Raw genomic sequence first — 24,549 nt, 5'->3', positions numbered from 1 at the left:
AGCAGCCACGCTGCCGCGTGAGCAGCTCCGCTCCACTGCAGAGCTGCGTCTCTTCTACAGATTACTGGTCTCTCTATTGTTTTCCGTGTACAAGAAAGTGCATCTGACTTAGTTCTTCAAAGAATTGGCTTACTTTTGCTGAAGCCAGAAAGCATCTATAATATAATAGAAATATAATGATAATATAATAATATAATATAATATAATTGATTCTTTGGTTGAAGACCGTAAGTTCATTTTTGTCTTCAGCATCTGTTGCAGTTATTAGAAACATACTTGATTCAACATTAAAGTTAAATAAATGTGTCATGAATAAATGCCATCATAACTGACTTGGTAGAGCAGTTGTGCAACTTCCATCCCATTAGTACAGCACTTGGAACAGGTGGTCCACGTGGTACGGCTTTTAAGAGAAGAATATATTTTAAGGAGCAATTCCAGTGTGTTGATCCTGTTGAAAATAAACTGGAAAAACAAAGTTCGGAAACTTGTGTTTGGTGGATTATTTCTCTGTTGTTACAATGCTAATTGGCATTGTATTTTACATCGTTGAAAAGCTTGTTTATTTACCTTCACAATGATGTCCAACTTGTAAGGATCGTGCATTTGTGGGATGAGCAGCACAGCTGATTATGTGGGTAGCGCCCAAAAAAAATGTTCCAAAATGCTCTGCCAATGGTAAACAGTGTATTCTCATAAGGCTACCAGGAAGCCTGCAATGACTGCCCTTCACCGTCAGGCCCGTTGGCGCTGGTGTCAACAACACAGACAATGGAACCTGAACATGTGGGGGAATGTCATGTTCAGTGATGAGTCCAGGTCTGTCTGCGAAAGTTGGATGGCAGGGTCAAAGTATGGAGACGACGTGGAGAACGCTATGCTGATGGAGTAACAGCTTTTGGTGGGGGCAGTGTCATGGTGTGGGGCGGCATCTCCCTCACTGGCAAAACAAGGCTTGTCATCATTGAAGGCCATCTCAATGCAGGGAGATATCGGGATGAGATTCTGCAGCCAGTGGCGATCCCGTATTTCCACAATCTGGCACCTAACTTCATCCTCCAAGATGACAACGCTCGCCCCCACAGAGCCAGGGTTATCACAGACTACCTCCACAATGTGGGATTAGAGAGAATGGAACGGCCTTCCAAGAGTCCACACCTCAACCCAATTCAACACTTGTGGGATCAGCTTGGGCGTGCTGTACGTGTTAGAGTGACCAACACAACCACGCTGGCTGACCTGCAACGAATCCTGGTTGAGGAATGGAACGCCATCCCACAGCAACGTGTGACCAGGTTGGTGACCAGCATGAGGAGGAGGTGCCAGGCTGTTGTGGCTGCGTATGGATCTTCCACCGCTACTGAGGCTCCTGACGGTGTATTAAATGAATAAAGTATAAAATAGCCAATATGTCTTGTTTGTTCCTTGTTACTGATAGAGAGTTCAATCATCCAATCCACCAAACAACTCAAAACAACAGTCAACACCAACAGGAGAATACACTGTTTACCATTGATGGAGCATTTTGGCAGATTTTTCTTGGGCGCTACCTACATCATCAGCTGTGCTGCTCATCCCACAAATGCATGATCCTTACAAGTTGGACATCATTGCGAAGGTAAATAAACAGGCTTTCCAACCATGTAAAATACAATGATCATTAGCATTGTAACAACAGAGAAATAATCCACCAAACACAAGTTTCCGAACTTTGTTTTTCCAGTATAGATGCTGTTGAAGATTGTTGTATGCTAGCCAAAACTTTATATTAACATGCTGTACAGTCAGATGATTTAACCCAGAAGGTAAACAATCAGCAGACACGGAGGTCATAAATGATATCAAAATGATGATCACTTGTAATGTTTGAGGCTTTAAAGCTGGTTTTGTTACTTGTCTTTCAGATCCAGGATGAGTTTCACAGAATCACAACTGTGCACCTTGAATCAAAGTTCATGTCCAAGCTGGATGAATAAATACACTCCCAGGTTTCTGAACCTTTTCTACTCCAAGGGCGGAACCATTGGGTTGATGCTGCAGGCTATCCTACTCAAGGTATCCTTCAATGAGTATTGTGTTTGTTAATATTATATTTTAGAAATGTTGTGATCAAACTGCTGGAAGATAATTTGCTTATTATTATATGTTTATCATTGAGGTTATAACTAAAGGTGGTGTTGTACTGAACTGCATTATACTGAAGGGTGTTTCTAATTCTTTGTACTCCATATGTACATACATGTGGGGGTCAGAATATTAGAAACACCTCAGAATATAGGGTAATCCAGTTCAATATCTTCAATAGTAATGGCCTCAATGCTAAAACATACTGTGTGTTCCAATACCCATACTACCAAACTATTTAGTGTGGCAGAAAAAGATTTAGTATGTAGTAATAGTATGTCAAATGCAGTATGCCAAAAATACCAGGATGTACTACTACATCTGGTTGCATTTTGCAGTATACAAGCCAGCATGTTTTTTTGGCTATTCTGACCCACAATCCTCTGCACAGCTGATATGAGCAAGAGGGTCAAAGTTTAAGACACAATGTTATGAAGAAGTAGTTTGTCCCAATTGTATGCAAACTGCATGCAACAGTGCATACTTTGTAAGGGCAGCTGCAGTATGTACTAAAAGTAAAAAGAAAAAGTATGAGATTTGGAACGCAGCTATATACTTTATTAACAATTCTGACAATGTCAACAAAAACTGGACATTAAAGCCATCATAAAAATAGACTTTATACCAGAACAATTAGATTGAATTGCAATAGATTGTACAGGACTTGTGATGAACAGCCATTTTAAGCAACACAGCATGATAATTGAAAAGGTCTGCTGTGGTCATCCACAAATAATGTGCCATATACAGTATGTGTTTCTATTTAGAACTCTGCTCCCTCCAGTGTATACTATTTTCTGTACTTTGTACATTCGCATGGAGTACGGAACCTGTCAAAAAATAAACATTAAGGATCCTTGATAGGAGTTTGCTAAACAGTAATATAAGCCACCTAGTGTTCAAAATTGCATCCTTTGCCAGTTTTAGGTCAGTGGATGATTTTTAAACCAAGAACTTGAATAATGTTTATTTTTGTCATTCCAGGCTCCAAGCAATCCAAGCATCGAAATGACCAGAGATGTTGTCATTCAGTGTTTGATAGTGTACCTTGGCGAATTGATAGATCAACTCTTACAAGAGTATGATGTAAATTGAAGTAAATTCAAGTTATCAGTAGTTGACTTATTCTCTTTTTCCCAAGAAATGCATTACTAACAGCTATATTTGATGTCTATTATTTTTTTAAAGTCGTTATTTTGGCCCTAAAAGTTCCTAGCTAAGAGTTTCTTCCTAAGAGCTATTCACAAAGCCGCTGAGAGACAGTTTTACAGTGAGACTGAGGCAGCTTCTAAAATAAGTTAAGGAGCAGAGTTGATCCAGTTGCTGTGGATTACTTCCAGCTTCAGGAGTGAGTTTACACTGCCATAGAGGACTGGTTGACAGGGGACCAGCCTGTGTTAGTGAATGTAGAATAAGCTATTCATCAATACACAAGTGCAAGGAAGAAATTAATTTATGGAGCAATGGATTGATTTAATTTCAAAAATGTAATTTATAAATATTTACAACTGTGACTCAGTACAGACCATCATCTCTGGTGTCACTGAATTGTTTTGATTTGTTGGTGAGCTGATTGGATCTTTTCTAACTTACCCGGCATAAAAATATGCTTTTGCAAGTAGATTATTTCAGATTTCAGACAGTGTGTCACAGGACCTTGCTGTACAGAGGATGCAAATCTACAACATCAAGACTAATACGTCAGAGGGTCACGACGACATCTGTATCGTGATCGAGGGCATGAAAGTTCTGACTGCTCTGGGTAACTTTCCAAGGGCTTGCTCTATGCTCGTTGGGTTGGCATATGCAGTGAAACTCGCCTATCCCAAGGAACTCAGGTACACGCTTGAAATCTTCCAAGAACTCTTCCTCAAACTGGATTGTTCAAAGCTGTCCCCAAAAGTGAACAGCCTCAAGAATAAACTACTAGCTTAAGAAAAGGGACCATGCAGGATGAAGGGAATTGTTAAGTCATTGTGAAAACTGTCACATGGTTACCTTTAAGGCTTTGTAAAATGCATGAGTTTCAGTGTTGCATCATACTCATTTTAGGGGAGTGGTATTATGTTTTTGACTTAATCTTGCCACAAGGTAGCTGTCCTTGTACCTTGTGATTCCACTGTGTACACCAGGGATGCAAATTTGACAGGTTTTAATTGAGGAACTTTAACAAATGAATAATGTGATTGTCCAGAGTCCCATTTTAGCCAGTTGTGAAGATGTAAGGAAAATGTAAGCACTTGACCTTATTACTGTAAGCCAATCTTACTTTTAGCTGTTTGAAAAATATATTGGCCCTGAGGATTTCAATTGGTGCATGTCATAAAAATATATTTAATATTGAAATAATAAAATAAAAAGGTTATAGGTCATTGTGCTGTTTTGGTAAATTGAGACTGGGCCTTTTCATCATTCCAAGTAAACATCTGTCTGTCAAGTAGTCTCAAGTATAAATTTGTCAGGTAAATGTTAATTGTATCCCTGTTGTACACATGCATGGTTTCTGTCTTTGTTTTATTATTGCCCCTCTCTCTACTTTATTGTTGTATTTCTTTGCATTTTGCACTTGTTAAGATAAAGTGGCTCAAATAAATGTTTACCTGCTGTACTTTTACATTGTGATCTGTTGGCCCAACTTGAGTAAACTCTGGTACCAAAAAGGCATGACATTGAAAATTTGTGGCAACAAAGTGACCATCAATATTATTGACTAGATTCAAGCAACAATGTGTTCAAATGTTAGTAGATATAATGTATTTTATTTAGTGAAACCAAATCATTTTTATCCAAATAATTAGTAATTATAAATCAATTTCTCCAAAATAATTTGTAAATATTAATACATCTTACCCTGATATTCAATAAATCTAAATCAATTTCACCCAGATAATTAATAAATATAAATCAATTTCACCCAGATAATTAATTAATATAAATCAATTTCACCTAGATATTCTGTAAATATAAATCTGTTTTCCTTAGGAAATTAATTTGGATTTACTAATTATTTTTGTTTGAATATAATTAATTTATTCAGTAATTTTTAATCAAATTTGTAGTAGTAAAATCTAGTCAACTATATTACGTGTCACTTTGTTGCCTTCATTTTTTAAAGTAACCATTGGTCACATTTTTTAGGGTGTTAGACTTTATATGCTGACAGGTTATCTTAAATTATAAACTGGAAAAATTAAGTTTGGAAACTTGTGTTTGGTCGATTATTTCTCTGTTGTTACAATGCTAATTGGCATTGTATTTTACATCGTTGGAAAGTCTGTTTATTTACCTTCGCAATGATGTCCAACTTGTAAGGATCATGCATTTGTGGGATGAGCAGCACAGCTTGTGCATGTGGATGTGGGTAGCGCCCAAGAAAAATTTGCCAAAATGCTCCGTCAATGGTAAAGAGTGTATTCTCCTGTTGGTACTGACTCTTGTTTTGAGTTGTTTGGTGGATTGGATGATTTAACTCTCTATCAGTAACAAGGAACAAACAAGACATATTGATCCAGCGTCAGGAGCCTCAGTAGCGGTGGAAGATCCATACGCAGCCACAACAGCCTGGCACCTCCTCCTCATGCTGATCACCAACCTGGTCACACGTTGCTGTGGGATGGCGTTCCATTCCTCAACCAGGATTCGTTGCAGGTCAGCCAGCGTGGTTGTGTTGGTCACTCTAACACGTACAGCACGCCCAAGCTGATCCCACAAGTGTTCAGTTGGTTTGAGGTCTGGACTCTTGGCAGGCCGATCCATTCTCTCTACTCCCACATTGTGGAGGTGGTCTGTGATAACCTTGGCTCTGTGGGGGCGAGCGTTGTCATCTTGGAGGATGAAGTTAGGTCTCAGATTGTGGAGATATGGGATCGCCACTGGCTGCAGAATCTCATCCCGATATCTCCCTGCATTGAGATGGCCTTCAATGATGACAAGCCTTATTTTGCCAGTGAGGGAGATGCCCCCACCAAAAGCTGTTACTCCATCAGTGCATCAATCAGCATAGCGTTCTGCGCGTCGTCTCCATACTTTGACCCTGCCATCCAACTTTGGCAGACAGAACCTGGACTCATCACTGAACATGACATTCCCCCGCATGTTCAGGTTCCATTGTCTGTGTTGTCGACATCAGCGCTAATGGGCCTGACGGTGAAGGGCAGTCATTGCAGGCTTCCTGGTAGCCTTATGAGAATACACTGTTTACCATTGGCAGAGCATTTTGGCAAATTTTTCTTGGGCGCTACCCACATAATCAGCTGTGCTGCTCATCCCGCAAATGCATGATCCTTACAAGTTGGACATCGTTGCGAAGGTAAATAAACAGGCTTTCCAACCAGTGAAGCTATAAATAACTGTCTGGGAAGCTTTTGTTTGCCCATTGCCAGCTCTTCTACAGTCCTGCTGTGCATGTCTTCTTCTTTTTTTTTTAAACATAAAACTTTTGGGCACAAAGAACCAAAGAAAATTCAAACTGTGCATCAGCACCACTGCAGCTGCTAAACTCATACTGTATGCCACCAAGCGAGTAACACAGGACAATCAATAGGGCTCAGCTTGCTACAGAATATATGGGCGGCTGTAGCTCAGCAGGTCGTTCTTTTACCGTAAGGTTGGTGGTTCAATCCCCGGTTCCTACTGTCGGCATGTAAAAGTGTCCCTGAGCGAGACACTGACCCCACGTTGCTCCCTTGGAGCTTCACAGCAGCTCACTGCTGCTAAGGACGGGTTAAATGCAGAGGTCACATTTCATGTATCTACCCTTATGTACAGATGATTCTAATGAAGTTGAAGTTTAATCATGACCTTCTATATATTACTCCCAGCCTCATCTGCACACCTATCTCTGTACTATCCATGTCATTATCCATAAAATATACTTTTGACAGGGCGTTCTCACGGAGTACTGACATGTGCAATTAACAACTAGCCAGTTTTCTGAATAGCTGAATGTGTGTCAGAGCAGCTGTCTGAAATAGAGAGCTGCTATCTAGAGCACAGCTCTATTCATTGGATCTGAATAGACATGGGAGTGCAGCTAAATGGGGCAGAGGCAGCTGCCTTTTCTTTCACTCTCTCACTATACTGCAAAAAGGTTTGTGGGTGTACCACTTTAGAAACTCCTAATGAATGAATTAATTACAATACACCATACATTTATACACACTAGCCTGTCTAAAGGTTGGTTGTCTAAAGAGTTGTTCTTCTCACACTACTGTAGTTTACACCAACATCTGGGATGAATCACACTATCGGAAACAATGCCGTTTCTGTGATGCTGACCAACTTTTTCTTGGTGACTCCCCATTATTGGACAGACTGTTCATGACATTGTGATGTATTCTTGTTAAAATATAGCTAAAATTGTTCACAAACAACACAGAAATGACAGGGTCAGAGTCCATCTGGTTTCCCTGTCACTAGCAGACACTTTCTTAAATATTAACCAACTAAAGTACAGAAATCTTCTGAGGAGTAAGAATGATTGTGGTGCTGATATTCAGAATATACAACATATTAGCAACCACAAGGATATGATTAAATGTAACAATTTTGCCAATTAAATCTTTTTTTAAATAGTCCATCACTATCTGTGCTATGAGAGGTAAGAGGTTATGCCATGTAGCGCGCTGTGCTGCGGAACGGAAGCCGCTACTTAATAAGCCAGAAGCCTATAACACTTATCCTGATTCACATTAAATAGAGCTACAGTATTTGATTTCAGTGTTAATGAATGCAATGGATCTGATCCAAGGCTGACCAAAGGAACAAGTGTATGTAGTGTTCCTTTACAGGCAGCTGAACAAAGCTTGAGACGGAGACAGAAGTCGCTGAAGAAACAGCCGAGTTGGAGGTGGGGTAGCAGTGGTCTAGTAACTCATTAATACTCCTTCCCTGCTCTCCTTCCTCATTCATGCTTTAACTGCAGGGACGCACTTCCTGGCCATAACACCATAACATCAGCTTCCTGTGGTGGTGTCTCCATTCAAAAAATAGAGTAAACCCTAAAAGAGTGACTGTGAACAGGTAAAGCAAGCACCAGTCTGTCTGAGACAGAGCAGACACAGACAAATGTATTTCATTATAAAATTATATGCCTCACTATAAATCCACAAGCCTGGAATGCAATTACTACAAGCCATTTTATGATTTTGCCTACAGTCAAATGGGAATCCCCACTTTCAGTGTTTCAATGCAACAATATGCTGATAAAAATGAAACAGAAACTAAAATGCCCCCAATGTTTACCTCTCATCAGCATCAGCCTGGCATTGTAGAAGTAAGACATCCATAGCATTAACATGTGTATAGGTAAAGAATGTATTGCTGAGAGTTACCATTCACATTCTACTTCATTAACGCATTGTGTGGAAGAGGGGTCATGCCTACCACAACTAAAAACTGAATCATCTTCATAAACATTTAAAAAATAATTTCCTAAAAGCAAAGCAAAGATCAGGCAAAGCGGAGAAGGAATATCTCATAAGTCATATCTAAAACGACGGTTAAAAACCATGATTTTAAATTAATTTAAATGAATAGGGTAGTATGTGATAGAGAGGAGGATTTAGTAGGGTACACACAGAGACTACAGTAGTATATGACAGAGAGGAGGATTTAGTATGGTAACACACAGAGACTACAGCTCTGCAGTAGTATATGATAGAGAGGAGGATTTAGTAGGGTACACACAGAGACTACAGTAGTATATGACAGAGAGGAGGATTTAGTAGGGTACACACAGAGACTACAGTAGTATATGACAGAGAGGAGGATTTAGTAGGGTACACACAGAGACTACAGTAGTATATGATAGAGAGGAGGATTTAGTAGGGTACACACAGAGACTACAGTAGTATATGACAGAGAGGAGGATTTAGTAGGGTACACACAGAGACTACAGTAGTATATGATAGAGAGGAGGATTTAGTAGGGTACACACAGAGACTACAGCTCTGCAGTAGTATATGACAGAGAGGAGGATTTAGTAGGGTACACAGAGACTACAGTAGTATTTGACAGAGAGGAGGATTTAGTAGGGTACACACAGAGACTACAGTAGTATTTGACAGAGAGGAGGATTTAGTAGGGTACACACAGAGACTACAGTAGTATATGACAGAGAGGAGGATTTAGTAGGGTACACACAGAGACTACAGTAGTATATGATAGAGAGGAGGATTTAGTAGGGTACACACAGAGACTACAGTAGTATATGACAGAGAGGAGGATTTAGTAGGGTACACAGAGACTACAGTAGTGTATGACAGAGAGGAGGATTTAGTAGGGTACACACAGAGACTACAGTAGTATATGACAGAGAGGAGGATTTAGTAGGGTGCACACAGAGACTACAGTAGTATATGACAGAGAGGAGGATTTAGTAGGGTACACAGAGACTACAGTAGTATTTGACAGAGAGGAGGATTTAGTAGGGTACACAGAGACTACAGTAGTATATGACAGAGAGGAGGATTTAGTAGGGTACACAGAGACTACAGTAGTATTTGACAGAGAGGAGGATTTAGTAGGGTACACACAGAGACTACAGTAGTATTTGACAGAGAGGAGGATTTAGTAGGGTACACACAGAGACTACAGTAATATTTGACAGAGAGGAGGATTTAGTAGGGTACACAGAGACTACAGTAGTATTTGACAGAGAGGAGGATTTAGTAGGGTACACACAGAGACTACAGTAGTATATGACAGAGAGGAGGATTTAGTAGGGTACACAGAGACTACAGTAGTATATGACAGAGAGGAGGATTTAGTAGGGTACACACAGAGACTACAGTAGTATATGACAGAGAGGAGGATTTAGTAGGGTACACACAGAGACTACAGTAGTATATGACAGAGAGGAGGATTTAGTAGGGTACACAGAGACTACAGTAGTATTTGACAGAGAGGAGGATTTAGTAGGGTACACACAGAGACTACAGTAGTATATGACAGAGAGGAGGATTTAGTAGGGTACACAGAGACTACAGTAGTATATGACAGAGAGGAGGATTTAGTAGGGTACACACAGAGACTACAGTAGTATATGATAGAGAGGAGGATTTAGTAGGGTACACAGAGACTACAGTAGTATATGACAGAGAGGAGGATTTAGTAGGGTACGCAGAGACTACAGTAGTATATGACAGAGAGGAGGATTTAGTAGGGTACACACAGAGACTACAGTAGTATATGACAGAGAGGAGGATTTAGTAGGGTACACAGAGACTACAGTAGTATTTGACAGAGAGGAGGATTTAGTAGGGTACACACAGAGACTACAGTAGTATATGACAGAGAGGAGGATTTAGTAGGGTACACAGAGACTACAGTAGTATATGACAGAGAGGAGGATTTAGTAGGGTACACACAGAGACTACAGTAGTATATGACAGAGAGGAGGATTTAGTAGGGTACACACAGAGACTACAGTAGTATATGACAGAGAGGAGGATTTAGTAGGGTACCACAGAGACTACAGTAGTATTTGACAGAGAGGAGGATTTAGTAGGGTACTCACAGAGACTACAGTAGTATATGACAGAGAGGAGGATTTAGTAGGGTACACAGAGACTACAGTAGTATATGACAGAGAGGAGGATTTAGTAGGGTACACACAGAGACTACAGTAGTATATGATAGAGAGGAGGATTTAGTAGGGTACACACAGAGACTACAGTAGTATATGACAGAGAGGAGGATTTAGTAGGGTACACAGAGACTACAGTAGTATATGACAGAGAGGAGGATTTAGTAGGGTACACACAGAGACTACAGTAGTATATGACAGAGAGGAGGATTTAGTAGGGTACACAGAGACTACAGTAGTATTTGACAGAGAGGAGGATTTAGTAGGGTACACACAGAGACTACAGTAGTATATGACAGAGAGGAGGATTTAGTAGGGTACACCAGAGACTACAGTAGTATATGACAGAGAGGAGGATTTAGTAGGGTACACACGAGACTACAGTAGTATATGATAGAGAGGAGGATTTAGTAGGGTACACAGAGACTACAGTAGTATATGACAGAGAGGAGGATTTAGTAGGGTACACAGAGACTACAGTAGTATATGACAGAGAGGAGGATTTAGTAGGGTACACACAGAGACTACAGTAGTATATGACAGAGAGGAGGATTTAGTAGGGTACACACAGAGACTACAGTAGTATATGATAGAGAGGAGGATTTAGTAGGGTACACAGAGACTACAGTAGTATATGACAGAGAGGAGGATTTAGTAGGGTACACAGAGACTACAGTAGTATATGACAGAGAGGAGGATTTAGTAGGGTACACACAGAGACTACAGTAGTATATGACAGAGAGGAGGATTTAGTAGGGTACCACAGAGACTACAGTAGTATATGACAGAGAGGAGGATTTAGTAGGGTACACACAGAGACTACAGTAGTATATGATAGAGAGGAGGATTTAGTAGGGTACACACAGAGGACTACAGTAGTATATGACTAGAGAGGAGGATTTAGTAGGGTACACAGAGACTACAGTAGTATATGACAGAGAGGAGGATTTAGTAGGGTACACACAGAGACTACAGTAGTATATGATAGAGAGGAGGATTTAGTAGGGTACACACAAAGACTACAGCTCTGCAGTAGTATATGACAGAGAGGAGGATTTAGTAGGGTACACACAGAGACTACAGTAGTATTTGACAGAGAGGAGGATTTAGTAGGGTACACACAGAGACTACAGTAGTATATGACAGAGAGGAGGATTAGTAGGGTACACAGAGAACTACAGTAGTATTTGACAGAGAGGAGGATTTAGTAGGGTACACACAGAGACTACAGTAGTATATGACAGAGAGGAGGATTAGTAGGGTACACAGAGACTACAGTAGTATATGACAGAGAGGAGATTTAGTAGGGTACACAGAGACTACAGTAGTATATGACAGAGAGGAGGATTTAGTAGGGTACACAGAGACTACAGTAGTATATGACAGAGAGGAGGATTTAGTAGGGTACACACAGAGACTACAGTAGTATTTGACAGAGAGGAGGATTTAGTAGGGTACACACAGAGACTACAGTAGTATATGACAGAGAGGAGGATTTAGTAGGTACACACAGACTACAGTAGTATATGACAGAGAGGAGGATTTAGTAGGGTACACAGAGACTACAGTAGTATATGACAGAGAGGAGGATTTAGTAGGGTACACACGAGACTACAGTAGTATATGATAGAGGGAGGATTTAGTAGGGTACACACAGAGACTACAAGTAGTATATGACAGAGAGGAGGATTTAGTAGGGTACACAGAGACTACAGTATATTGACAGAGAGGAGGATTTAGTAGGGTACACACAGAACTACAGTAGTATATGACAGAGAGGAGGATTTAGTAGGGTACACACAGAGACTACAGTAGTATATGACAGAGAGGAGGATTTAGTAGGGTACACAGAGACTACAGTAGTATTGACAGAGAGGAGGATTTAGTAGGGTACACACAGAGACTACAGTAGTATATGACAGAGAGGAGGATTTAGTAGGGTACACAGAGACTACAGTAGTATTGACAGAGAGGAGGATTTAGTAGGGTACACACAGAGACTACAGTAGTATATGACAGAGAGGAGGATTTAGTAGGGTACACAGAGACTACAGTAGTATATGACAGAGAGGAGGATTTAGTAGGGTACACAGAGACTACAGTAGTATATGACAGAGAGGATTTATTAGGGTACACACAGAGACTACAGTAGTATATGACAGAGAGGAGGATTTAGTAGGGTACACAGAGACTACAGTAGTATTTGACAGAGAGGAGGATTTAGTAGGGTACACACAGAGACTACAGTAGTATTTGACAGAGAGGAGGATTTAGTAGGGTACACACAGAGACTACAGTAGTATATGACAGAGAGGAGGATTTAGTAGGGTACACAGAGACTACAGTAGTATTTGACAGAGAGGAGGATTTAGTAGGGTACACACAGAGACTAGTATATGTTGTATGGGGTCTGGGCCAGCTGTTTAAAGGCTCTGACAGGCTGTAACATCAGTTTACTGTTGATTCTTCTCAGGGGGATGAGAACACTAACACTAACCCACATTAACATTGTTCTGGGCTACACCTAGCGTTACATTAGCAGCAGCGCAGCTAATGTTAGCCCGAACAGTGCGCTATTCAACCACACAGACTTTACCAATCAAAGCTCTCCGGTAAAGACAACTCTTCACTAAATACAGTTAGATACGTTGGTTCTATCAGGTTAGAGACCGAACTGAAAGTTCAAACCGAGGAGATAACCCAGCTAGCGATAGCTAGTTAGCTAGTTAGCTGGAAGGTCAAGCTAGCAGGGAATCTCAGTCATTCCACTTCCGGTGTGGCCAGACGCTTTCAAAACAAAACGCACCGAGCTAGACACGTAAGCACAACCCTTCAACCACTTCTCCTGAAACTATGAGAATTATATCAAAACTCCGATAGAGCAAGATTATTTTAACTTTAAATGAAAACAGAGGTATAATAAACTAGATATAGATATAGTATAGTAAATGTAATACGATGTACGTTGAAGAAGACACTTCCAGTTTACTAAAAGGCTACAGAGTCAACGGACCAACATTATATTCAAATATTCAGCTGGAAGTAGCCACGACGTGGAGACGACTAAGCCAGCCAAAGTAGATGCATCACAGAACTGATATCAAACAATTGCGGAGAATAACTAAAGAATTGTGACAAATCTATAGTCAACAAAACCACTTGTAGTTAAACGTAAATTACCTTTAATCAAGAAAACAGCTCCATTCAGCATGAACTGTGGTGAATACAGTTCTATTGACGCACATTAAATGATGAAAGACACTGGGGCTAACGTTCCATCGCAACACGTCGAGACTTATTTTGAAATGATTGCTGGTATAGTAGCAGTGATTAGTTTTACCTTGACAGCTTTCTAAAGATCTGCTTTCATTGTTAAAACAATCATTATTAGGCTATTTTAAACAAACCAACTAACACCTGGAGTCTGTAGTAGTCAACAGAACTTTAGAGTTTCTTCTTACTTCATTTATCTCAGCTGTCAGTCAGCAGTGGCAGAGCTAAGGTTGCTAATGCTATCGTTGGGCTAACACTATTAGCATAGCCGGCAGAAGGACAGCACCCTGTCAATGAGCACATCCAATCTTCCTACCTGAGGTTCTCCTCATTCTTCTGTTTGATACGTTGATCGATATCCGCTGGCTGTTCATTAGCGGTGGCTAACAGCTGGCTAACTTTAGAGATGAGGCTTGTTAGAGGTTTGTTCTGGCAGCAGCAGCCGGATGATCCTCTCTCTCTCTCTCTCCCCCTCCTCTGGTTGCATCATCTCAGCATCATCAGGCTGTCTACAGGACAGGGGGACACTTTACTGCCTCCAGGATGTCCGAGCATCCACTGGCTCCTTTATTCATGGTTCTAAATGACACTGGTACTGGTAGTGCAGCGCTTCTCTTCAGCCCAACACCTCCACACACCTTCAATTAGAGGGGAGGAAATACTGGGCACAATCTATGTTACTGAATAACCCTTATTCTAAAGTTTAGATACATCTTTCACATCATCTCTGACTCGAATATATCTCTGTTGGTCATTGGTTGATTCGGTGGTTCCTTGCTACATAATGATAACCATGACATTATTGGTCTGCATTAACAGGTGGTGCAGGGCACACACCCACAGGTCCTGCACCACCAAAGCCCAGGCACAGTAAATGTGTGTTTCATTTTCTAATTGACATGCTCATCACTGTCTTCTCCAGTCCTACACTTTGCATACCATCTCCAGTAGAATACAAAGGGGACAAGGCAGATGGACAGTGTATAGGGGCTACTGCTGCAGCAGAGAGACCAGGGAGCATAGCCATCACCTCAGCATGAGTAATGTTATTTAATAATGTAATGTTAGGTAGTAATGTTCTATCTCATACTAAGAAATGACACATTGCAGGAATAATGTTACCAAGTTTTTATTTACATACAAGATCCACTAGCCTCATCCTTAGAATCACTACGATTTATTGCTTATTTGACATAAATCACAAGCCTCTAGGGTTATAGTTTGTGCTAACAAGTGTTTGAATTATTGTATTTGATTTGGAAAAAAATATTAATGCAAGAACACAGTGTTTTTTCAGGAAGTAATACTAGGTATGTGGATGCTAAAGCTATTAATAAACCAGGAGTCCTACTAGGAACTACTACCGGTATCTGAGATAATGTCCAGGTGCTCTCATTTCTACAGCAGTGTGGTTGTGTCCTATACAGATAGACTGCAGAGAAGGAATGCAGGAAGCAACACATATACATCAACAGAAAAAATCAAAGCAGAAAAAAAAACAATGTGGACACAAAACATGTGAAATATGGACAAAAGACAACTGTGAAATTAAAATGAAACACAGCACAGTATACATTGGAAGGATTGGGCCTCGCCTTTTCCTGGAATGATTTGCCTTTCACTTCTCTTCCACTTCAAAAAAAAAGCACTCATATCTACATAATGTTGGCTTGGACACCACCAGAAGGACCCGTGAACTGACTACAGTTGTATAGCACAGACACCACACACTTGAAATGGTGAGGTCAACATGCCTGCATGTTGCTGCGTGTTAACTAGGCTACAGTTTTCAGTCTCATACTGTTATATTCTGTACAAAATGAAGAGTGTGTGTAAACATTAGGGTAACTGAAATGCTCTATTGGTCATCAGCAGGGAAACATTGGCACAGGTGAACCTTCAACCAAGTCAAACATTTTGGGAAAAAAACATGCATAGACGTGACATATATGTCCATTCATCCAACCATTCATAAGTCCACGGAAATACATCTTACAAAATCCAACTACAGCAGACATCCCCACGGCGAATATGGAGTCAATTTGCACAGTGACAGAGCGGGGCAGTGGAAAATATTAAAGTAAAGTAAATAACGCTTCTTGATATTTAAATTTAACTAAAAAAGGAATGGTATATTTTGTCCATTACTGACCCAGCAGGCAAGCTTGTAAGTAAACAGAACATCTCCAGAAGAAAGGGCTTTGGTCATGGTGGCTGTTTCCATTTTACAATGTGTTGATGGTTCCACCTAGTGGCTAAATGACACCAGCCAGCCATGGCTGCTCAGCAGCATCCACCTCATTAAGCAGCAGACATTGTGCCTCTGGACAGAACAAGTGCATGATGTTCCCGTTATACTTCAGTAGAGAACAGAAGGCTTTGACGTTTGCTGTCAGGTGTGGGAATGCTCTCCAGCTGAAGGAAGTAGAGAAGGACTTGCACCTACGGGCACAGAAAAGGTGATCAGACCCGCAGTCCAAATGTCACAGTTTCACTTATCGATATCCTGACACCAGTTTTACCTGAGCCATGACCTCTAGTGACCAGCTGTCGTTCATGGAGATTGGCTGTGAGCTGTTTGAGATTTTGCTGTCTTTTTCTGAGGGCCGCAGCAAAGTGGGGCCAAAAACTGTGGCAAGATTGTGCAAAGACATCTTGTTGATGCTCTCATTTTCAGCCACCCTGTAAGAACAAAACTAAAAATAGTGAGCTCACAACAACAGCAGATACTTAAAGCTTCAGTAGGCAGAATATTTTTTGGCATCATTGGGCAAAAATCCCATAATAACCTTTCAGCATATTGTAATTCAAGTGTTCTGAGAGAAAACTAGACTACTGCTCCTCTTCATGGCTCTGTTTCCAGGCTTTAGAACATCTAGCCCGTGACGGGAGACTTTGACCAATCAGGTAATTTCATTGAGAGGGCGTTCCTATTGGCTGTGCTCCTCTGGTCATGTGACCGGAACTTGGCGTTACTTCGCCAGATTTCACAATGCTTGCGGCATCACAAACTTTCTCATTTTACAGCTAAACAGTACACTACAAGATAATTCTGAGAACGTGAGGAGAGAAATAGACATTAATGTAACAGAATATTGATCCATATTTGATCAGCGCTGCCTAGTTTGACCGTTTGGTCGGAGTTCGCGAGAGATTGACAGCCGGCTCTCATAGACAGCAGCTGGACAGCAGACCTCAGATCAGCTCTTACTACTTGTTTTTCTCCGGTCTGTGAAATCTTGCAGATGCCGTTAGGAGCACCGGAGGACACAGAGGAACATGATTTTTTTCAGGTTACCTGTTTCATGTAATACTGTCATGATGTAGCGACCATTTTATAAAAATAACTTTTTTAATCATATTTGCTCCGATCTCGCCTACTGATGCTTTAATTGATCCTGGAAAATTCACCTGCAAACTTTTTTTTTTCATGTGTTTCAACTATTGTTAAAACAGCAGTGGGTAGTAATGGAGCAAATATGATTCAAAAATGTTATTTTTATGTTAAACGGTCACTATATCCTGATAGTATTACATGAAACAGGTAACCTGAAAAAAATCATTTCCCTCGGTGTACTCCGGTGTCTTCTGGTGCTCCTAACAGCATCTGTAAGATTTCACAGACCGGAGGAAAGCAAGCTGTCAGAGCTGATCTGGAGTCTGCCGTCTCTGAGCAGCTGTCAATCACTCACCAACTCGATTAAATAGTCAAACTAGGCAGTACTGATCAAATATGAATCAATATTCTGGTACTGTAATGCCTATTTCTCTCCTCAGATGTTCTCAGAATCATCTTGTAGTGTACTGTTTAGCTGTAAAATGAGAAAGTTTGTGACCCGGCAAGCCATGGTTAGATCAGCTGAGGAAATACGAAGCACCGCCCACCAGACCAATAGGAATGCTCTCTCTCTCTGAAATGACCTGTGATTGGTCAAAGTCTCCCGTCACAGACTAGATGTTCTAAAGCCTGAAAACAGAGCCATGAGGAGGAGCAGAAGTCTAGTTTTCTCTCAGAACACTTGAATTACAATATGCTGAAAGGTTATTATGGGATTTTGCCAATGATGCCAAAAATATTCTGCCTACTTTAAGTCATAAACACAGGAGAGAAAACAATTTAGACTTCAGAATTGGAAGACAATGGATCATCAGATTTGTTTTTTTCTCACTTGCCTCTCAGGGCTTCCGTACATCCGTATCTGTTTTTTGTAAGGTTTTCCAATAGTACCATTACAACCACCCATTACAGTATTACTGGTTAGCAGTTAGCCTTTACAACCAGTACTACAACCAATAGTAATCGACCTATAGATACTCAAAAGATCCCAACCCAAACAGTACGTCTTTATGTCATCACTACTGAATGCTCAGCTCTGTGAGGGATAATGTACAGCGAGCCATTGTTTGCCCGACAGGGCGATGCAGGTGGCCGGCTCGCTGTATATTATCCCGCTCATTACATGGCTACTTACTTAAAGGTCCCATATTATGCTCATTTTCAGGTTCATACTTATATTTTATGTTTCTACTAGAACATGTTTACATGCTGTAATGTTCAAAAAAACATTATTTTCCTCCTACTGTCTGCCTGAATATGCCTGTTTTTACATTCTGTCTGAAACACACTGTTGTAGTTCATTTCATTGGAATTCCAATGGAATTGCGTTGCTAGGCAACAGCTTGGATTTCTGTTTACTTCCTGTCAGATGATGTCATTCACATCCACTGCAACAGGAAATAAACTGGGACACATTTAGAATGATTATGTTTAAAACTGTGAAATGATCTATATATTTTAGATTTGTGACAACACAAAATTATAGAAATCCTGACATCTTGTTTCAAAGGCACAGTTTATGAATACGGGCTGTGTGTGTTTCTCCATGGATTGAGCGTTTCGATACTTTCATAGTATTTATATAGCACTTCAACCTGCTTTATAATAAAAGACATGAAAATCTCACTTTTTACAATATGGAACCTTTAAGAAATCAATAATTGGTCCTCCAGAGTCCGAGGATCAGAACTGCATCCATAGCAGATGAATAAAATAAATGATATAATATACAGTATATACTGTATATAAATAATAATATAAAGAAATAACAGACCGTCAACTAGGACATATTTGTCTCTCTTCTCATTACACTAATTGATGACAAAATAAGTCACTTTTTCTAAGGTGGGGGTAACAGACGTACACAGATGTCCTACTGATACACAGATACACGATAACGCAAATAATGTATTCATTGTGAGCTCTTTTACCTTTTAAGGTGGTCGAGCATGAAGAGGAAGGTCACCAGATTGGGCTCTGGTAGAGACAGCAGCAAGTTGAGCATGCAGCTCTCCTTGGCCACACTGTCAGAGAGAGCTGCAAGGCAAAAGCACACATGAATGTGCCGGTATCACAACTCCCAACTGCATTTATGCCCTCCTGACCACCCTAATTATGCCAAAATAAAGAAGTGCTGACTGACCGATGCCCCCAGAAAAGTTGGGATACAACTCATCAGTGAAAAGAGGCTCCGGGCAGCTCGCGGAAATACAGCTTCAGTGTTCCAGCGATGGCATTTACGTCCATCTCCCTCATCATGACAGACACGTCCCTGTTGTCTGCGGGGAAAATGAGATAACAGTCACTAAATACCAAAGAACACAAGCTGCAGTGAGCTGAAAATCCCTTCTGAGCAGAGTATGAGTCGTGCAGAGCTCTGTCTTTAGGTCTGTCTACTTGTAAAGTATCTCTTCTTTCCAACTCTGATAAGAAATCCGACTGACTCACTTGAATCAAAGGCAGCCTTCAGTGCCTGGATGTCAGTTGCGACACCAGACACTCTGTAGATTCCCACCTCGTCCATCCCTCGCCGCTCAATCTCCTCCACACACTGTCTCACAATGAGGGGAACCTTAGAGCGCTCTCGCCTAGTGAGGACATACGTTTCAACAGAAAATCAACACATCATATGAACACTGTAAACACAAGAGAACACAATGAGTAGTAACTAGTAGTACCACTGCTTTCTATACGCCCTTTTGTTTGCTCTCAGTAGACTAGCTTTTCATTTCATTCATTGACAAATACAAATTCTGACACTAACACTAAAAGAACAAAATATATAATACTAGAAAAAGGAGCACATATACTGTATGTTGACTCATTGAGTTGCATAAAATATAAAAAATGGGAATATGGGCATGACACACACACAAAATACTATCATCAACTCACTTAGTTACTAGGTTGATCTTCACTCCAAAGACTCCGGACTGTTTCCGTGAAGGCATTCGCTTCAAACTGAACTCTCTGCTGGTGAACTTCATCGAAAGCTTCACCTCAATCTGTAAGAAGTAAAGAAGAAAGTATTTTGGAGAACCAATTAATGTAAACCATGCAAGCATATTAATGTTTGCTGAGCAGCAGACACTGTGGCTATTAACAGGATAATGGTAAATGCTAAAACATAATGAAACAGGTACAGAAGAGTCATGCAAACTGACTCGGTGATCAGTCACTTTCACAGCAATAGCTATCCATAGTGTGCTAACATTAGGTAACATACGCTACTGGTCATACCAGACCAGTTAAGGCTGTAATGGCAAAACTCATGACTGTATTAAATTTAGTTTAAATGAATTTAGTTTAAAGGTTATATTGATAAAAAAAATGTAAAAGTACATCCACAGAGCTTTTAGAAAGGTGCCAAATAAAAGTAGGTTTTCTCCTGAAAAAAAAAGATTAGAATTGTGAATTGATCATATTAAATATTTTGACGACTCCAAAATGAATGTTTTGTTTATATCTATGGAAGATATCTGACGTTCGGTTGATAAATGGATAAATGGCTGAGTTTGACACTGGTGTCTCCATCAGGCTGCAGAATAAGTGAATATTTACCGTGGCCACAAGTGGCAACTGATGTTAGCACATGTTAGCTGTCTTGGCTTAATTGTCCGAACAACAATAACCCATCAAATTACAATTTGGCATATTTAAACATGGATGGATGGATATTTAAACAAAACAAACAACAACTACTAACAGCCATAGTCCTTACAACCTTAACTAATCGGTCACCAGTTAGATTGTTAAAATGAGAAAAATAACAGCTTCAACAAACACACACACACACACACACACACACACACCTACTGTAGGCCTATATCTACATGTTGCAAAATGACTTCATTACTCAACCAGGAAAGATTCATCACTTAACATGACCGTCTGTCTGAGTCTCACTCCACTCGACCATAAACAATATGCAGGTTGTACAACGAACTGGCAACCACTTGTTGTGAAGTGAATACAAGGGAACGGGGGATGGAGAGAGCGACATCTAGTGGCTGAATGTTGTCAGTGTTATCGGGGGTGTATTTTATTGCTATGTTAGTTATTCGTTGTTTCAAAAGTTCAAAAGTGAAGTAGTCTCACTTTGTGAATGCATTCATCAGTGTATCCATTACTGTTGCATAGCAGTTATCCTTTACAACTTATCTTTCATGAATCACCTTTATCATCAACGCTAAGATTGGCCTCTGGTTCACAGCTTCCAATGTGGAGGTTAAGGGTAAAGTTAAGGGAAAGATGATGATATTTGAAGAAAAAAGAAGAATGATGATATTTAGCGGCCAAGTTGCCATTCTTGCAGTTGTTTGCAGGCTGCATAAAACCCGCTTTCACATTTGTGAAACCTTTATTTTACTTGTGAAAACATAAAAAGGGTGATTTCACTGCTTCTTTTTGCATTCAGACCACATAACATCAGATCTAGATCAAACATCACTATCTAGGTTCATGGAACCAGGACTAGATTAACAAGAAGACTCTGGAATCTGGAGTCTACTTGTTAATGTAGTTTAAATTTGACCAGTGCTAACCAGACCTGGTCTAATGTGGTCTGGATGCAAATAAAGCAGTGAAATTGCCCAGTTTTTGTTTTCGTAAATAGAATGTGTGTGTGTGTGTGTGTGTGTGTGTGTGTGTGTGTGTGTGTGTGTGTGTGTGTGTGTATTGAATAGTTTTAACAGTCTCCATGTTAAACTAGTCCAGGTTTGACAAGTCTAGGTATATATATATATATATTTTATTTAGACCTGGTCTAATGTGGTCTAGATTGAGAAAATAGAAGAAAGTAAAATAAGGTTTTCACAAATGTGAAAGTGGGTTTTAAGCAGCCTCAAGCTTTTTAAAGGTGCTGAGTCTTTTTTTTCTTGCCTCTCTTTACTAGGTTGCAGAAAACACTTACCCCATTCATGGTGATGACTGTCCTCTGCCAATCTTTATTTTGCAATGTATGAGGATCCAGCTGAAAAAAAATAAAACAAGATATTTGACTTCAAGTTTCACTTCATTTCTAAATAATTCAGATTCAGATTCTCTTAAAACCAGGAAATGTCGTGCCAGGTACAATGAGTATTACCTGGTCAGCCTCACATAAACATAAAGTCCACATGGCCAGGTGGTGTCCCTGATCTATTTTAGTCATCTGACTAATACCACACTGCCAGCCTGTATTTACAGCGATCAGGCATGAGGAACGTGATGACATCATGTCCGCCTGCTAAGCACTGAGCCTGTCCAAGATGGCAGATGTTCTTTCACCCAAGAAACTATCGAATCTCAATCAGATAATCCTTTGTTCAGTGAAAATCACTTTTATTATGTCATTTTATCAAAAGATTTAAAAAAAAGAATTGAATGCTGGCTAGTAAAACTCAAAAGGGATAAATCCCAACAGAAATACAACACAGTGTAGAACACCGATAGGGTTTTAAATATAACAATATTAGTATTAATATATATAGAATTCAGAAAATGAGAGAAAGCAAAAACAAGTTTGTCCTTAAATGTAGATTCAACGAGGATCCTTTACAACAACAGCCCTTGTAGGTTTGTCCACAGCTCACTTTACATATCTTTACCTTCGGTCTGATCAGGCTACTGCGGACTTTGTCCCACAGACGGGCCCCCGAACTCGGGGATTTCCTCGGAGCAGAGTCTCCCTCTTCCTCTGGACCGCTGCCGGCCTGATCCACACTCTGCTCGTCATTAGCATTACTCTCACTCATTGTTTCTGGCATGGGCCTTTCTCAACTCTAAAACGTTACTGTCACTGACCAATGGCACAGAAACAAGACACCAGTGCTGTTCCACAGATAGTCACTAACAGCAGCAGGTCCTTCTTCCCTGAACAATCAGCCACTGATCACATTGTCTTCAATGATCTTGATGATCTTCAGTGTTGCAGCCCAGCTGAATCTTTACATAACTTTCTGTCATCTTCACGTCTCATTGTTATACTCCAGATCCTTTTGTTCCAGCGGGAGTCAGAGAAGGAACAAAGCCACGCTTGCCTGTGTGTGTGTTGTTGTACTTCCCAGATGGATTTGGGGGATTAACTGGTGAGAATCCCCTCCTACCCTCATTACCAACAGGCTCGCGTCTGCCTCTGGGAGGAGAGCTGGCTGGTAGCAGGTCGCCTAAACAGGAACCTCTCGAGCCAATAACTAGTATTATTCAAATCCATGATAGAACCCTTATGAGAAAGAACCCTTTCTTTCTATTAATGGTCATCTTGTCTTTTCCCACAGAGCAGGTCTTAAAGCTTCAGTAGGCAACAATCTTTTGGCATCATTGGGCAAAAATCCTATAATAACCTTTCAGCATATTGTAATTCAAGTGTTCTGAGAGAAAACTAGACTTCTGCTCCTCCTCATAGCTCTGTTTACAGGCTTTAGAACATCTAGCCTGTGACGGAAGACCGGACAGTGTTTGGACCCACCTGTTTAGACCGGACAGTGTTTGGACCCACCTGTCTAGACCGGACAGTGTTTGGACCCACCTGTCCAGACCGGATAGTGTTTGGACCCACCAGTCCAGACCGGACAGTGTTTAGACCCACCTGTCCAGACCGGACAGTGTTTAGACCCACCTGTCCAGACTTGACAGTGTTTGGACCCACCAGTCCAGACCGGACAGTGTTTAGACCCACCTGTCCAGACCGGACAGTGTTTAGACCCACCTGTCCAGACTTGACAGTGTTTGGACCCACCTGTCCAGACCGGACAGTGTTTAGACCCACCTGTCCAGACCAGACAGCTTTTAGACCCACCTGTCCAGACCGGACAGTGTTTGGACCCACCTGTCCAGACCGGACAGTGTTTGGACCCACCTGTCCTGCAGGGAAATCCCTTCGCTGGCTGTTCAAAGAGCGCTCTGTGTCTCCCTCTGTCGTACTCTGGAGCCGAGCCAACAACCCAAAGACTAATCCGTTCCTCTGTCACCTAACCCTACCAGGGGTCAAGCTGAAGTGACCCACTTCTTTTCAACAGATAAAGGCCCCACCGGGAAGGATTAGACTAAAGGGTCCTGTGGTCAGCAGTATAAATAAGTTACCACTGGCAAGGTACTGGAATCATTAGAGGGAGCAACTTCCTCCACACAGGCAACCATTGTTGTTCCTCTAACTGTCAGTGGAACGGTAGATCTGAGGACATAACTGTAGATTTGGGGACATACCGCATCTGTCATTCTGGATTCTTACTTCCTTTTTCTGCTGGTG

General features: G+C 40.8%; 2 protein-coding genes across 2 annotated transcripts in view; both read right to left on the bottom strand.

The window, feature by feature from the left end:
* The window catches only part of specc1la (sperm antigen with calponin homology and coiled-coil domains 1-like a), a 38,368-nt gene extending 23,835 nt beyond the window's left edge, over positions 1-14,533 (bottom strand). Inside the window, exon 1 of the mRNA XM_037777836.1 lies at positions 14,301-14,533. The gene's annotated coding sequence lies outside the window, so the exon portion shown is untranslated. The remainder of the gene's footprint in view (positions 1-14,300) is intronic.
* Positions 14,534-15,097: 564 nt separating this feature from the next.
* Positions 15,098-24,549, bottom strand: part of si:dkey-91m11.5 (PH_BCR_vertebrate and RhoGAP_Bcr domain-containing protein) — a 47,891-nt gene continuing 38,439 nt past the window's right edge. Inside the window, 8 exon segments of the mRNA XM_037777129.1 lie at positions 15,098-16,426; positions 16,507-16,666; positions 19,253-19,358; positions 19,465-19,516; positions 19,518-19,600; positions 19,770-19,909; positions 20,217-20,326; positions 22,234-22,293. Of these exon segments, the coding sequence (XP_037633057.1) occupies positions 16,337-16,426; positions 16,507-16,666; positions 19,253-19,358; positions 19,465-19,516; positions 19,518-19,600; positions 19,770-19,909; positions 20,217-20,326; positions 22,234-22,293 (801 nt within the window). The 3' untranslated portion in view covers positions 15,098-16,336.

The sequence above is a fragment of the Sebastes umbrosus genome, chromosome 8 (assembly GCF_015220745.1).
Source record: "Sebastes umbrosus isolate fSebUmb1 chromosome 8, fSebUmb1.pri, whole genome shotgun sequence".
Taxonomy (NCBI): domain Eukaryota; kingdom Metazoa; phylum Chordata; class Actinopteri; order Perciformes; family Sebastidae; genus Sebastes; species Sebastes umbrosus.
The sequence above is the reverse complement of the archived record's forward strand: the minus strand, read 5'-3'. Positions and strand labels throughout refer to the sequence as shown.